At 33.0% G+C, this 16,635-nt stretch overlaps 1 protein-coding gene across 1 annotated transcript in view; it reads left to right on the top strand.

The window, feature by feature from the left end:
• The window catches only part of LOC141338110 (nuclear receptor subfamily 5 group A member 2-like), a 34,012-nt gene that overhangs the window by 14,604 nt on the left and 2,773 nt on the right, over positions 1-16,635 (top strand). The window contains exon 4 of the mRNA XM_073843672.1: positions 1,281-1,975. Coding sequence (XP_073699773.1) covers positions 1,281-1,975 — 695 coding nt within the window. The remainder of the gene's footprint in view (positions 1-1,280; positions 1,976-16,635) is intronic.

The following is a 16,635-nucleotide window of genomic DNA, read 5'->3' as shown; positions in this document are numbered from 1 at the left end:
AACCAATTGCATGAGTTGGGGGCGTGGCTATCTGTTAGTTAGACCAATGACAGAACTGTCGCAAAACAGTTCATTCACGAGTTCATTCGCTCTGGGCAAAATGCCAGCATTAAAATTTCCTCTTCTATATACAAATAACAGTTAATAGTTATTTAAATTTATCTGAAATAAAGTCAGTCAGAATTCTACTTCTTTACTTCTAATTTGAATTCCAATTCTGCATCCTGTATACTACCTAAATTCAAACTGAACTGAAATACAGGAACAGAATGCGTTTTTAAATCCAAAGTTCTGGCATGAAACTCTCGATGGCGCAGTCCGATGGGTCAAGCTCAATTTGAGATAATGACACCATAATCACATGGCACAGCTGATTGGTTCTTTTGGATCAGCAGCCAATAAGCTCGCTGCTTAGAATTCAAATATAAGATTAGTGCTTGCTGTAGCAGTTGCAGTGTGCTTCAGAAGCCCTCCACCTCCCCCAGCTCCACCTGTATAGCCTCTGAGTCATCCAGGTTTGCTATATTGTGCATATATGTATCATATATGTTATATGTGTTATATCATGCTGCAGCAGCAGCATAGCAAATCAAATCCGCCGAGATCAAACACATTTAAAGTGAGTACGTTTACATGCATGTACGCCAATTATGTTTATTAAGCCGAAAACACACATGATCATGTAAACGTGGTAACCTGTTTACTTTTAAACGGTGTAAATAACCCACTTTCTGTTGGCTTACTGAAGTGCGCATGTGTGATACATGACAGGAATGCATCGTTCTCATCTTGTGTAGCAGAAGTACCAGTGGTTCAGTCAAAATGCTGCACTTTGTAGTTTCATGAGAGCTGTAAGTTTGTTGCAAGCTTTATTTAAATTAACTACTAACTAATGTATGAAATACCCAGAGTCAGATACGCAAATGATTATGTTTTGACGTCACTACAGAGAAATAACCTGATTTATTAACGAAGTCATGTAAATGCCGCTTACTTGCATTGTCAGGTTGCTCATGTGCATGTAAACAGGAAAAACTGGTTATTATAATAAGCTGATATTTGTGAGTTATCAGCTTACTGATGTGCATGTAAACATGCTCATTGTCACATACATTACCATGCTAATCCCACCAAGAGTTATCATGACACAAATTATTCTCTATATTCCATATTACTTCTGCAATTCTGTTTGGTGACAAAAGTGGTACAGAAATGACACACTTCATGTGATTTCCTCCTGAACTGATATCTGACTCATTTTGTGTTTTGCCTTTTATAAGCTGTGAGGGCCGATCGAATGAGAGGAGGTCGCAACAAGTTTGGTCCCATGTACAAACGAGACCGGGCGCTCAAGCAACAGAAGAAAGCCTTGATCCGGGCCAACGGACTCAAGCTGGAGGCCATGACACAAGCCATGCAAACCGTCCCAGCAGACCTCACCATTACCTCTGCCATCCAAAACATCCATTCGGCCTCCAAGGGGCTTCCACTGAGCCACCACCATCATCACCACCACCATCACCACCACCACAGCTCCTCCAGCGCAGGCCTGCCACCTGCAGACTTTGACCGCAGTCCCTTTGTCACCTCGCCAGTCAGCATGGCCATGCCGCCACACGCCGGAGGACTGCAAGGTTACCAGGCATACGGCCACTTCCAGAGCCGCACTATCAAGTCAGAGTATCCCGACCCCTACACAAGCTCGCCGGAGTCTCTCATGGGCTACCCGTACGTAGAAGCCTACGCAGGCGGATCGCCGCCCACCTTCCCTCACCTGGTGGTGGAGCTGCTCAAGTGCGAGCCAGACGAGCCTCAGGTGCAAGCGAAGATCCTAGCCTACCTCCAGCAGGAGCAGGCCAGCCGAGGCAAGCACGAGAAACTCAACACTTTTGGTCTCATGTGCAAGATGGCTGACCAGACACTATTCTCCATTGTAGAATGGGCCAGGAGCAGCATCTTCTTCCGGGAACTCAAGGTATGTGAAGCTTTCGTTGCTTTGGTGTTGGGTGGTAGGAAATGTCAAGTGATCCAAAAGCGTGAATCATCATGGATGTCTGTTGGAATGAAGGTGTTTCACGAACAGTTGTTGAAAACTGACTCACCCTCAGGCCATCCAAGATGTAGATGAGTTTGTTTCTTCAATGGAGCAGATTTGGAGAAATTCAGCATTGCATCACTTGCTCACCAATGGAGTGAAAGGTGAGTCCAAACAGCTGATAAAAACATCACAATAATCCACAAGTAATCCACACGACCGAGATAACAGAGAATTCATTGGTGAACAAGTGATGTAATGTGAAATTTCTCCAAACCTGATCTGATGAAGAAACATCTAACATCTTGGATGGCCTGAGGGTGAATACAGGTAGTTCTTTTGTTTCGTTAACGCTAGGGTTGTAGTGTGAACTTTGCTATTCTCATAGTAGTGTTACTAAAACTAAAGGCTTCACATACACTGTGAATAACAGAACAACGTGATGTTTTGATGAATCTCGCCTATAAAACATTAATGTTTCCCAGCATGCTCAACACTACACTAGTCAAACTATTAATATGAATGAGACAAATGTTGCCATTTGACTGGACAGTTAATTAGTTCATAGTTTTCCATAAATAATGACCAAGTCTCAAGGCTAAATGTGAGGACTTTTTTTGGGATGGCCTGAAAAATACATTGTGTGTTTGTGTGAGTATTTCAAATGATGTATTGACACCCAGTGATCTATAATTGACGGTTTACTACACCAGCCGAAGAGGCCAGTCAGGTGTCGTTCATTTTTTATTTTTCGCTTGTTTTAACCTTTTTTTTTCTTCACAATACACATCTGTCTGACAGAAATATTGATGGGATTGAGAAGACTGTGAGGGTTTTAGTAACTCGTGCATGTCTGCCTTCGTGAAAGATTTTGGTCGTGAGCATGCTGTATTTTACCCGCCATGACATGTTTTGATATGCCACTGGGAAATCTGACAGCACCCAATTCAAATCATTCATTTTGTGCTCGTAGAGCTACAGGCACCTTATTGTTTTTCTCTCATCACGTTCAATAGCTCATGAGATGTTGTAGAATTTATTCATACTGAGGATTGACCTATAGTATATATGAGATATATAGCAGATTCTGATGCTGTTGCGGTATTGTCATAATTATTTATTCTGGAAATACTTACGGATTATTGGAGTGCACATCCGCTTTAAATGTTTTGATACCTGGATATTAGCCAAAGAAAAGTGCCACTGACGTCTGTGACTTCATTAGGACCTCTTGGGATTTTACAGCAATTGTTGACGGCTAGAAAAAAAGAAGAAATAAAAATATAAGTAGCCAATCTTACATTTCTATCAGAGAACAATAGGTCTGTTTTCAGTGAGACAAAAATGTGTTCATCTACCAACAAGCTTCTGTAACAGTTTTCATATTTTGCTAGTCAAAAATGAATTATAATTCAGTTTTCGTGTCTTTGTTATAAAGCTGAATGTAACGCTCTTACCTATAGAGCTTTATTATCCATTCTCATGCTCTTTAGCTCAAGCATTGTATTCCCACTTTAGCGTGGATTAGCATTTGTGTATGGCTAATTGCTGTCTGTATCATTTACCTTTAATTGTGTTTGCACTTCACCTTTCGCCGCGGTGGAGTAGCTTCCCCTTGATGTTATGACTACTTTCTCGCCCCGGCTAATTGTTTTACACAATAGTTGTTAAAAGAGACAAGGGCGTAGCTGTCGAATTTGACATTAGCAGTCGTAGCGTGGCGGTGAAGTTGTAATTAGCGCAGCTCTCATGTGCCCTCGCTAAACCGCACACTGGAGCGCTAACGGAAAAACCACAAACAAAAAAAGGTAGCACTAGAAAGTCTGAACCCACTTCTGACTCTAATTAGCAAACACTTGTACGGCTATTGTTACCCACGGAGCTTTGTGATGCTGATGGAGGTTTATCCCACATAACGTTGAGTTTTTAACACGCTTTATCCATCGAGAGCTCAAATAAAGCTCAAGATGACAGCTATATATTTGGGTTTAATGGCATAGAAGTGTTGGATGCAGTGAAAAGCCTATTTCCTAGAATTGATTAAGTCGTCAGTTTCTCTAAAGGTGCTATGGATGAACATAGTAATAATTTAAATTAGCAATGAAACTACAGTAGCAGTTTAGTATGTTTATACAGCCGCAACTGTGTAAACAAACACTGCTAGCATATGCTAGCACACACACCCGCTCATAGATGGATGGTATGTAACCCAAAACCACCTCAGATATCAAGAAATGCTTTATCTACTAGATGAACGCGAAGTCATTTTGCGAATATTCTGCGAGCGAGCTAATGACAGAGCGGTGGGTAGCGTATAATAAACACAGGAAATACAAGCGAATATAAGGCTTGTCTGGGAGGGTGGTGAGTCGGCTATAAATATATCTACATTTACAGCGCTATTATTAGCCTCGTAAGAACAAAAGAATTTCTCTCGTAATAGAGCCGGGTGTGAAACGTCTGCCAAGTGTTTAAAGATTTAGTTTCCATAAGTTAGACTTCGGTTACAGCTCTCATAAATATTTGGTCATGATGGGATCTCTGAAGAGAGCTCACTATTGTGTTCAGACACATGAAGAAAGAAAGAAAAAACATTCCGATGGCCATTTCTCACACTTGGGCGACGGTGAAGCTGTAAAATTTGGGAAGAGAGGAAGAGGAGAAAAATTAGCTTCGCTACCAACTGACCATAGGCATGACGTGTTTTGCAGCAAAAACTGTTTTAAGAGACTTTTAACCCTGTAAAGCCTGATATATGAAATCATATTAAGAAATTTTAAGAGATTATTATTATATTTTTAATTAAAACTGTTTATTGAACCTCTACACAACATTTTGTACATGTGTTTTTTAATCCTGTATTATAGGGTTATAAAATATTTATTACATTATATGGTTAATGAAAAAGTGTTATTGTAATCCCCGTTTGCTGGCTAATAAAAACATACAGAAGCTAATTTAATTATGTTGATCATTTAGAGACCTTAGAAATGTGTGTATCAGATACAATACTTTAGATACAATGGCTTTAAAGGGTTAATGAACAAAATGGCTTGTAAAACTGTCATAAAATTGCTATTAGCCTCCCAGACAGCTGACTAATAAAAACAATGTTGAATAGAAACTAAAATGATTATAAATTAACTATGTTGATCATTTAGAAGCCTTAAATATGATACAGTAGTTTGAATAGGGTTAATGAACAAAATAGCATGTAAAACTACATCACAATCACAACTGTATCCATCTAAATAGCTGACTGATAAAAACAATGTTGTACAGAAGCTAATTTAATTATGTTGATAATTTAGAGACCCTAGAAATTTGTCAGATATAATACGGCAGTCTTTATAGGGTTAATAAACAAAATGTCTTGTGAAATTGTGCCAAAATTGCTAGTGTAGCCTCCCAGTTGGCTGATTAATAAAACAATGTTGAATAGAAGCTAAATTAATTATGAATTAACTATGTTGATCATTTAAAAACCTTAGAAATGTGTTGTACCAAATATGATACCGTAGACTTTATAGGGTTAACCCTATAAAGCCTGCTATATTATATCTGAAAAACAAATTTCTATTTGAAATATCATAACATAATTGAATTATAATTAAATTACCTTCTGTGCAACATTGTTTTCATTAAATAGCCATTTGGGAGGATAAAATTGTGATTTTGAGGTAGTTTGACATGCCATTAAGTTCATTAACCCTATAAAGCCTACGGTGTATAATATTTAGTACACATTTATAAGATTTCTAAATTATCAACATAGTTAAATTATAATTAAATTAGCTTCTGTACAGCAATAGAGGCTTCAATAGCAATTCTGGCACAGTTTTACAAGCATTTTTGTTCATTAACCCTATAAAGCCTGCTATATTATATCTGAAAAAAAAAATTCTAGGGCCTCTAAAATATCAACATAATTAAATTGTAATTAAATGTCCTCCTGTGAAACATTGTTTTCATGAATCAACTATTTGGGAGGATAAAATTGTGATTTTGACGTAGTAAGACATGCCATTAAGTTCATTACTGAACAAGATGGCATGTAAAACTCCCATCAAAATCGCTGTTTGATCCTCCCAGATAGCTTGCTAATGAAAACAATGTTGTCAGAAGCTAGCCAGTTATTCACTGCCTGTTACACAAATGCTAAAATGCTTGCCGTACGCATCATATAGCGTGTTTGTGTTTGAGAGTGTTTGAAGGTGCGTGCCAGCAGCATCCCCGTCGTCTGGCTGGTTTGTCATGCTAAGGGTGGGAGTCATGTTTAGCGGGTGGGGGGGGAAACAGATGCAAGCTTCCCAGTGTTTGCATTGTCAATATGAGCTGGTATGAGGCCCGTGTGCGTGCTTGTCCTCCCCTGGCTCTGTGGTTAGCTGCCCGGCCCATAACGTGGAGAGTGATTCACATCCATAGAGAGATCACCCTTTCATTGTGGACGGCAGGCTATTGTTTAACGGATAGGATGCGTGCACTTCGCTTTTCCTCAGCACACAATGGCACTAAAACGCACAGATTCACCACAGGCTTAATCGTTCTAGTGAGGATTCCTGCGTCTTTTCTGTCCCCGACACAATGTACTAGGGTAAACTTAATCACCGCTGATATTGTGCCACAAATGTACTGTCTTAAATTTAGTCCTCCGAGCTGATAAAAGTCAGCCGTGCAAAACTTACAATACCCTGACATGTGGCGCCAATATTTGTTTTTATTCTTTCACGGCTGCTCGGGGACCGTTAGCCACTTTTTTCGCTCTCTCCCTCGTTTCTCTCTCTCTCTCTCTCTCTCTCTCTCTCTCTCTCTCTCTCTTTCTCTGTCTCTCTCTCTCGACGGTGAATTGAATGACAATACCAGGCCTGCCATTAAGTAAAGCAGCACTGTATTAGGGCCTTGTTCTCCAACCTGCACCCAGCCGTGAGACTCGTGCTTATTGAAAAAGCAGCTGTGAGGAGGGAGAGGACAGGAGATAGGCCATCACTTCCTATGGCACTTTGTAGTGTTACAGTGTCAATTCAATTTTGTATGTATATATATATATATTGGTAACACTTTACAATGAGGTTCATTAGTTAACATGAACTAAGAATGAACAATACTTCTAAAGCATTTATTAATCTTATTAATGTTAATTTTAGCATTTGCTAATGCATTATTAAAATCACAATTTGTGTTTGTTAACAGTGTTAGTTAATGCACTGTAACATGAACAAACAGTGAATGGCTGTATTTTTATTAACAAAGATGACTAAATAGTGTAATAAATGTATTGTTCATTGTCCGTTCATGTTAGTTAACACATTAACTAATGTTAAAACAAATGACAGCTTATTGTAAAGTTTTACCATTTTTTAAATTATTTAAAAAATACAAAATTGTGTATTATGTAATACAATACATTTCTATAATTTTGTAAAAATATATAATTAATTTATTTCAACTCTGAGCGTCTTTTTAGTAAAATTTATTGAAATATAATTATTTTCAGAAAATTCCCATACTGTTTGTAATACATACTATATTCTGTGGATATAATAGAGTAGAAGACTATTATTTTTATTATTAATAATAGAAGAATATTATTATTATTATTATTATTATATTACAGTGGCCTCAAAAAGTTTTTGGACAATTAAGTCACATTTGACAAGATTGTATGGATTTGTATGGATCTTTAAATGAAATAAAATATATGAAATGAAATAATTAAATTAATTAAATTAAATTAAATATAACCAAAATATCAGAATAAGTGGCATATGCAACAAGATAATTAAAAAAGCTCTAAATAGATACTAATAATAATAATTATTATTATTATTAGTAGTAGTAGTAGTATTATTAGTATTAGTATTATTATTTCTTTTTTATTATTAATTAATTCATTTATTTATTAATTTTCATGTTGATGCAGGTTTTTTCATATGAAATTTTTGTTAAATAATACAATGACATTTTTTTTTTTTTAAGGGTGACCTACACTTCTGTTTAAAAGTTTGTTAAATATTAAATATTAAATATTAAAATAATACTTTTATTCAAAAAAGCAAAGCAAAAACAGACTGGAAAGTAACAAAATTAGCATCCAAAAGTGCTATTTTTAATTATGTTTAATTTATTCTTTATGTAGTCAATTTATCAATTGATCGATATTTATTATAATTTATTAGTTAATTTATTATGACGTAGTCAATTTATTTAATTTGTTATTTATTAAATTTTTAACTAAAAATATAAATTTCTTAAAAAATAAAAAAGAACAAAAGGGAGCGATACTGTTTCACTTAAATATGCACCACTTTTTTAAACAAAATTAATATATTTATTAAATAAGGATGAACTATAAATTAAAAGAAGCCTTTATTACATATTACTTTTAAGAAAAAACAGACCTAAAAGTAACAAAATAACTACCGTTTAAATGTTTGTGGTTAATATGCTTTTTTTTTTTAAGAAATTAATACTTTTATTCAGCACAGATGTGTTAAATTATTCAAAAAGTGTCAGTAAAGAAACATATGTAATATTACAAAAAAAAATAAAAAATACTGAATCCTGAAAAGGTCTAGCATTACAGTTTGCGTAAGAATAAGTAGCAAAACTGTTTTCAACATTGCTAATAGTAATAAAAATGTTTCTTGAGCAGCAAATCAGCATATTAGAATGATTTCTGAAGGATCATGTGACACTGAAGACAGAAAAAAATAAAAAATTATGAAAAAATGCAGCCTTTTTTCAAAAACGTAGTATAGTGTAAATACCATTTGAATCCACTGCATATTAATATATCATGCTGTATTTATTTCATTTGTAATGTAGCCAATATATTTAATTTATTATTTATCCTCACTGAACAAAATTATGAATTACTTAAAAAAAGAGAGAGAGATGTATACTGTTTCACTCAAATATGCACCACTTTTTTTAAACGAAATTAATAGTTTTATTCAGTAGGATAAACTATAAATGAATAGAAGCCTTTATTACTTATTACTTTTAAGCAAAAACAGACCTAAAAAGTAACAAAGAAGAACCTATTTAAGTGCAACCATACTATCATTTAAAAATGTGTTGTTAATATGTTTTTTGAAAGAAATTATTACTTTTATTGAGCAAAGACGTGTTAAAGTACTCAAAAAGTGACAGTAAAGATATAATATTACATATATGTGCAAAACAGTTTTCAACATTGCTAATAATAATAATAATAATAAATGTTTCTTAAACAGCAAATCAGAATATTAGAATGACTGAAGACTAAAGTAATGATGCTGAAAATTCAGCTTTGTGTCACAGGAATATATGAAACACATTCAAGTAGAAATTCGAATAATATTTCACAAAATGACAGATTTTACAGTATTTCTTACAACAACAAAAAAAATGCAGCCTTCTTTCAAAAACATAGCCACGGCATTTATATCATGCTGTATTCATTTCAGGAATATTTTCACCCTCCATTAATATTTTTATGCCACGCAACACTTTTTTCTCATTCTCCTCCTTTTTGTTAATCCACCAGTCCAATTTCAGAGGTTCAGGTCAGAGACTGTAATTTCCGTGGCCGTCGTATCTACAGAAATTAATAAGGCGTTGCGGTCGTGATCTGTGATCTTGCGCACGATTTATACGGCCCCCCCACCCCAGCCTCATCTCCACATATACAACCCAGACGGGCCGCGGCGTCTCCTGCCCTCCCCGTGACTCGCAGACGGCCTGAGGTCAAGCCAGCGCGCGTCCTGACAAACAGCCTCGCTCTCGAGCGGAGATTTGTAACCGTGTCCCTGGTCCGCCGAATTTGAATTATTCGGCCCGAGCCGGGCGTCGCTTTACATCGGCGTGTGGCGCGGGGGGTTATTGTCACGAGGGGAGAGGGGGGCAGAACGAGCCCCAGAAGCGGCACCAAGGGCAGGGGTGCGTGGTGAAGGACAGGGGGGGAAACAGGTGGGAGGTTAATGGCCCCTGGACCGGATCCACCAGCCGCTCAGACTTGATATATGGGCTTTGGGCCCGGTGCAGGCGTAGGCTTTCAAAGATATATTATTTCATTTGAGACGCAGCATTCTCGTCCCTGCATTTGTCCACTGATAGATGATATCCACTGGCTGGGCAGCAGCCACAATTGGAGATAGCGTGTGAGTTTTCGCAAGGCCTGCTCCTGTACATATTTTTTTCTCGGCTATTTCAGTGCTAACAATATCTGTTTGATCAGACGAGACGGGCAGCAGGAGAACGTCCACAAAGGCCTCTTTTCATTCATAAATAATGCACAATTGGACAAAAACTCCATGTCTTGTCATGAATTCTGGAAGAATGCGGTGTTTTGGCACTTCATAAATATTGCAGCGCCGAAGTTGAGCTTTTTGGCCCCTGAAGATGCCAGGAAAATTAATAAGAGCGCCGACATTCGAGGTGGATCATATAGAGGTAGACGAGAAAAGATTAATGTTAACATTTTTTAATTTATATACAGTCATGACTGTACAATCAGTACAATGGTTTTATTATTTAAGTCTGTCAATCAATAATCTCACATTTTACTTCAGCTCCAGTTTACTTCAGCAGCAGATTCTGGGCAAGAACCGCCTACTTAGAAAGAGACAATTTGATTGACATTTGAAGTGGCCAATCACTGATGAAGCTGATTTCTGCCTCAGAGTTAAATATAAAGGTCACTGTGAGTTTATCTCGCAACGTGACTTCAAATTTTATTTTAAACATTACTTTTTTATGTGTTACTTTGGAGCCAAAACACATAAAAGGAACAAAAATAACATCCAAAAGTAAATTTAGTTTATTTATTATGATGTAGTTTATTTATTTAATTTATTATTTATTTTTCTTTAATACTAATTTCTTTCGAAAAACAGAAAATGAACATTTTTATTCAGTAAGGATAAATTATAAACGAAAAGATGTCTTTATTATTTATTACTTTGAAGCAAAAACAGACCTAAAAAGAACAAAAATAGCTACTAATTAGATAATTGATTTATTATGGTGTAGTTCATTTATTATTTATTTTATTTTATTTGTATTTTATATTAATTTCTTTCATAAAAGAGAAAGTGAGAGAGATACTTTTTTTACTTAAATATGGACCACTGTTTATTTATTTATTTATTTTTTTTAATAATATTTTTATTCATTAAGGGTAAATTATGAATGAAAAGATGTCTTTATTATTTATTACTTTGAAGCAAAAACAGACCTAAAAACAACAAAAATAGCATACAAAAATGCTGGTTATTTAATTATTGTTTATTTATTATTTATGTAGTAAATTAATTTACTGTTTGTTATACTTTAGTTAATTGATTTATTATGGTGTAGTTCATTTATTATTTATTTTATGTTACTTGTATTTTATATTAATTTTTTTCATAAAGATGAAAGTGAGAGAGATACTGTTTCACTTAAATATGGACCACTTTTTAAATAAATGTTATTTTTATTCATTAAGGGTAAATTATGAATGAAAAGATGTCTTTATTGTTTATTACTTTGAAGCAAAAACAGACCTAAAATAACAAAAATAGCATACAAAAAGTGCTGGTTATTTAATTATTTTTTAATTTTATTTGTATTTTATATTAATTTCTTTCATAAAGGAGAAAGTGAGAGAGATACTGTTTCACTTAAATATGGACCACTGTTTATTTAAAAAAATATATATATATTTTTTTATTCATTAAGAGTAAATTATGAATGAAAAGATGCCTTTTTTATTTATTACTTTGAACCAAAAACTTAAAAGAACAGTAAATAGCATACAAAAGAACTGAATGTTTCTCATAAATCTCATTAAAAGAGATCTGCTCAAAGATGAACTATTGTTTGAAAGTTTAGGGTCAGTAATTTTTTAATAATTAATTTAACTAAGTAATTTAAACTAAATATTTTTAGAAGATATTTTATTCAGTAAGGATAAATGAAAAGATGTTTATTACTTTTAAGCAAAAACAGATCTAAAAGTAACAAAAAAAGCATACAAAAGTGTTAATTCTTATTTATTATTTATGTAGTTAATTTATTTACTATTTATTATGTAGTAAATTTATTTTATGTATTATTTAATTTTTAATTAATATGAATTTCTTTAAGAGAAAAATAAATCTTAAAAAAACAGTTTTTAAAGAAATTAATATTTTTGTTCAGTAAGGATAAATTATGAATGAAAAGATCCCTTTTTTATTTATTACTTTGAAAAAAAAGAAAATAGCATACAAAAGTACTGAATATTTCTCATAAACATCAGAAAAAGAGTGAAAAATACAGTTTTTTTAAGAAATGAATATTTTTTTATTCAGTAAGGAATAAAAAGAAGCCTTTTTTATCTATTATTTTGAACAAAAAAATCTAAAAATAAAGAAAATAACACAAAAGTACTGAATATTTCAATATTTCTTATAAATCTCTGACAAAGAAATTCAGCTTTTTAAAAGAAATTAATATTTTTTATTTAGTAAGGATAAATTATGAATGAAAAGATGCTTTTTTATTTATTAATTTGAACATAAAAATCTAAAAATAAAGAAAATAACACACAAACGTACTGAATATTTCTTATAAATCTCTAAAAAAGAAATTCAGCTTTTTTAAAGAAATTAATATTTTTTATTTAGTAAGGATAAATTATGAATGAAAAGATGCTTTTTTATTTATTAATTTGAACAAAAAACCTAAAAGTAAAGAAAATAGACATACAAAAAAAGAGCAAAACTACTGTTTAAAAGTTTGGGGTCAGTAAGTTTTTAAAATTATTATAATAAATTTATTTTGTGGAAGAACACTTTTATTCCATAAGAATGAATTAAATAAATTTTATATAATAATAAACATTAATAATGATAATATGAAGACATTTTAAAAACATAAAAGTATATTAGAATGATTTCTAAAGGATCATGTGACACTAAAGACTAGAATAATAATTACATTTTAGATGGCAATAATATTTCAGAATATTACTGTTTTACTGTATTTGTAATCAAATATATAAGATATTTATTTCAAAATCAATAAATACTTTTTTTAACAAAAATATTTCAATTTAATCTGACAAATCTTTCGCAGTTGTTCTTCAGATGTGCTCATAGTAGCAGTCTGATACCTTGTAAACATGACTTTGTTTCCTGAAGGACTGATAAATGCGTCTCCTGACTCCCTAAAGCTTTGTATAAGTCAGCCAATCCGATCGCAGCTCTTTAAAACACGACATCCACAGCTTTCTTTCACGGGGCACTGCATTCGGTGCTTCCTATATGGCAGCTGAGGTCAGCTTTGCTCTTTCTCTCTCCCTGAAAAATGCGTCCTGCACCCTCAAGGCCTAACCGGGCGAAGGAAGGAAGTGCGTACACTTGTTAAAAGGAGAGATTTAGGGTCCGAACTCCCCTCAGGGCCTGCGGGAGACTCCAGGGAGGGGTTTGGAGCGGACGGAGAAGAGTCTGTTCATCCACTTGTTGCTTTGATGAGGGATAAAAGCCTGTCATGAACTTCTAGGTCCTGCCCGGGAGCTGATGGACTCGTACCTCTGCTTCCATTCCTCGGAAACAGGAGGAAAAAAGACAGAGAAATACAGAAATATGTTTACTTTTCTTCATCTTCGCAATGGCTTTGGCATTTGTAAGCACTTTGCACCCGTGAAAGGGACAAATGTTTGATATTATCTTGCGGCGATTAAGGTAAAAGCCTTTTTTATTGGCCGCGCTGGATGCTTGTTAAAACCAGGATGTAGAGTGAAGCCCCAAAACACCCCAATCAGACGGAGCCGCCGGCAGACAAACTGCTCCGAAGAGGCTGATTTAAGCTAACAAATCAACTCAATCAACATTTTCACCCCTTATGTACTAGTCGAAAAGTACAAACGGCCGTGCATTTGCCCTCATAACCGCAAATAGTTGCTTTATAGCGAAATAGCGTCTTGTAGCAGAGCCTTAATATCAGCCTTGCATTTAAACGGAACCGGATCAGCATTCATGAGATGTCGCTTTAAAAAATGCTTTCGTTTAGAAGATGGAATTGCTATAAATTGGGATTAAAAACATTTTACGAAATAAACATGAAGTTATATGATATTTAACTATGTGTAATATTTCATTATATTCATATATTATTTATAGGATTGGTTATATACTATTATATTACTTACTCTTAACAATTCTAGATGTACATTATATATTAACACTAAAAGACATATTTAAAATATAAATAGTGTGTGTAAATATTAAATATAGTATATACAGTATATACAGCATGCAAAATGTAAATGCATTGATACGTAAATATTTAGAAAATATTACAGATATTTATTATGTATTAATTGTGTATGTGTGTGTATGTATATATATGACATAATTTCTATTTTTAGAAAATATTTCGCATTTTATTTTAAATTTAGAATATATTAAATGTTGATGTGTGTGTGTATATATATAATTTATAGAAAATATGTAGAATATTTTAGAATATATTATATACACATAATTTTCTGTTACTTATATATATGTATGTGTGTGTGTGTGTGTGTGTGTGTGTGTTATATTACAGATTATTTTCTAACACTTTTATATTTAGAAAAAAAATATTTTAGTATATAATAAATGTTTGTGTGTGTGTGTGTGTGTGTGTGTGTGTGTATATACATATATATATATATATATATATATATATATATATATATATATATATATATATATATATATATATATTAGTGGTGGGCCGTTATCGGCGTTAACGTGCTGCGTTAACGCGAAACTCTTATCGTGCGATAAAAAAAATATCGCCGTTAATCTATTCTCATATTTGGTTGGGAGCTGGGTCTATACTACTGATAGTTTAACGCTAATGTATACCGAATATGGTCACGCGTTTAAGTCTCCTCCACCAAAACACAGACAGGATCGCGTCGTCCTCCATTCATGAAAACCGAATCTACTATAGCGCGAAATGCCACGTAAATTCGTTTTTTGGATTCATAAATCTAATGTTGGTCAGTCACTTAATTCAAATCGCGATATGGACTAGTGTATGTGAAAACTGAAATGCAAAAAGACCGTTTTAATATGAATCTGATATGTTCCGTTTGCCTAGCTGTATGTCTGCATGGCGGAGACGAGCTTTTACTACACGCATACTGAAACACACGTGACGCTCCCGGTAATTTTTGGCTTTTTTTTAATCTCACATGAACAGATAAACTTAATCTCCCAAACTGCTGTGAGTGTCACTTTTACCGTTTCATTTGAGAAAACTAGCATCATATCATACTGTATGACACAGAAACGTCACGGCAACCTGTCAAAATAAAAGTACGGTGTAACATGTAATGGGCTGGGTAGGTGTTGACGTTAAAAAAACACAATCTAATTGAAAAAATAATTTCATTGTTAGTTAGTTAGTAAACACAAGTACATCTAATTGAACATAATTTATTTTCATCAACAAATTATCATAGAACAGCTTTATGAGCTTTATGATCCATTCTCAAAGACTTACTTTTAGTCATTATTTGGGTAGCACACATATTCTGAATGCCTTCAGCAGAATTCAAATTAGCCATTTTAATCTAGATTAATCTAGATTAAAAAAATTAATCTATGCCCACCCCTAATATATATATATATATATATAAAACAATAAAAAAATTTTTTATATATTATATATTATTCTATAATTATTTTATATATTTATTTAGAAAATATTTAGAACATTTTACAATATATTAAAAATTATGTATATGTGTGTGAATATATATATATATATATATATATATATTACTAATTATTTTATATTTATTATATGTATTTACAATATTGTAGAATATGTTATATTATATATATACACACACACACAAATAATTATATATATATATATATATATATATATATATATATATATATATATATATATATATATAATTTTATATTACTTTTATTATATTTTGACAATATTTAGTATATTTTACAATATATTAAATGTTTGTGTGTATATATAATTTTATATTAGTAATTATTTTCTGTATATTATATTTATTTAGAATACTTAGAATATGTTGTGTGTGTGTGTGTGTGTGTGTGTGTGTGTGTGTGTGTGTATATATATATATACACGAAATATTATAATATTATATATATGACAAAATTATTTACTATTACTTTAATTTTTAGTAAATATTTAGAATATTTGACTATATATTAATTGTTTGTGTGTGTATATATGTGTGTATATATATGTATTATATACAGACACAAACAATGTCTGTATATATATATGTATATATATATATATATATATATATATATATATATATATATATATATATATGTATGTATTATATACAGACTAAAGCCTGAGTGACATTTCTCAAATGTCACTCAGGCTTTAGCCTTTTCCCCTCTATAATTATTCTCTTCATCCTCATATACCTCACACTTGTAAATTAAATTCACACAGCAGCTGTAGTTTTGCACCTGTTTCACGTAATGGCTCTGAAACAAATCCATAAACGCAAGCGCCAACTGAAAGTGTAAAAACTTTTTACATGCTCATTACAAAAGGAGCATTTGTTTAATTTGCCCAGCTCTGCCGTTGTC

This window comes from Garra rufa, chromosome 7 (assembly GCF_049309525.1).
Source record: "Garra rufa chromosome 7, GarRuf1.0, whole genome shotgun sequence".
In the NCBI taxonomy this organism is placed as follows: Eukaryota; Metazoa; Chordata; class Actinopteri; order Cypriniformes; family Cyprinidae; genus Garra; species Garra rufa.
Note: the sequence above shows the minus strand (reverse complement) of the source record. Positions and strands in the feature narration are given on the sequence as shown.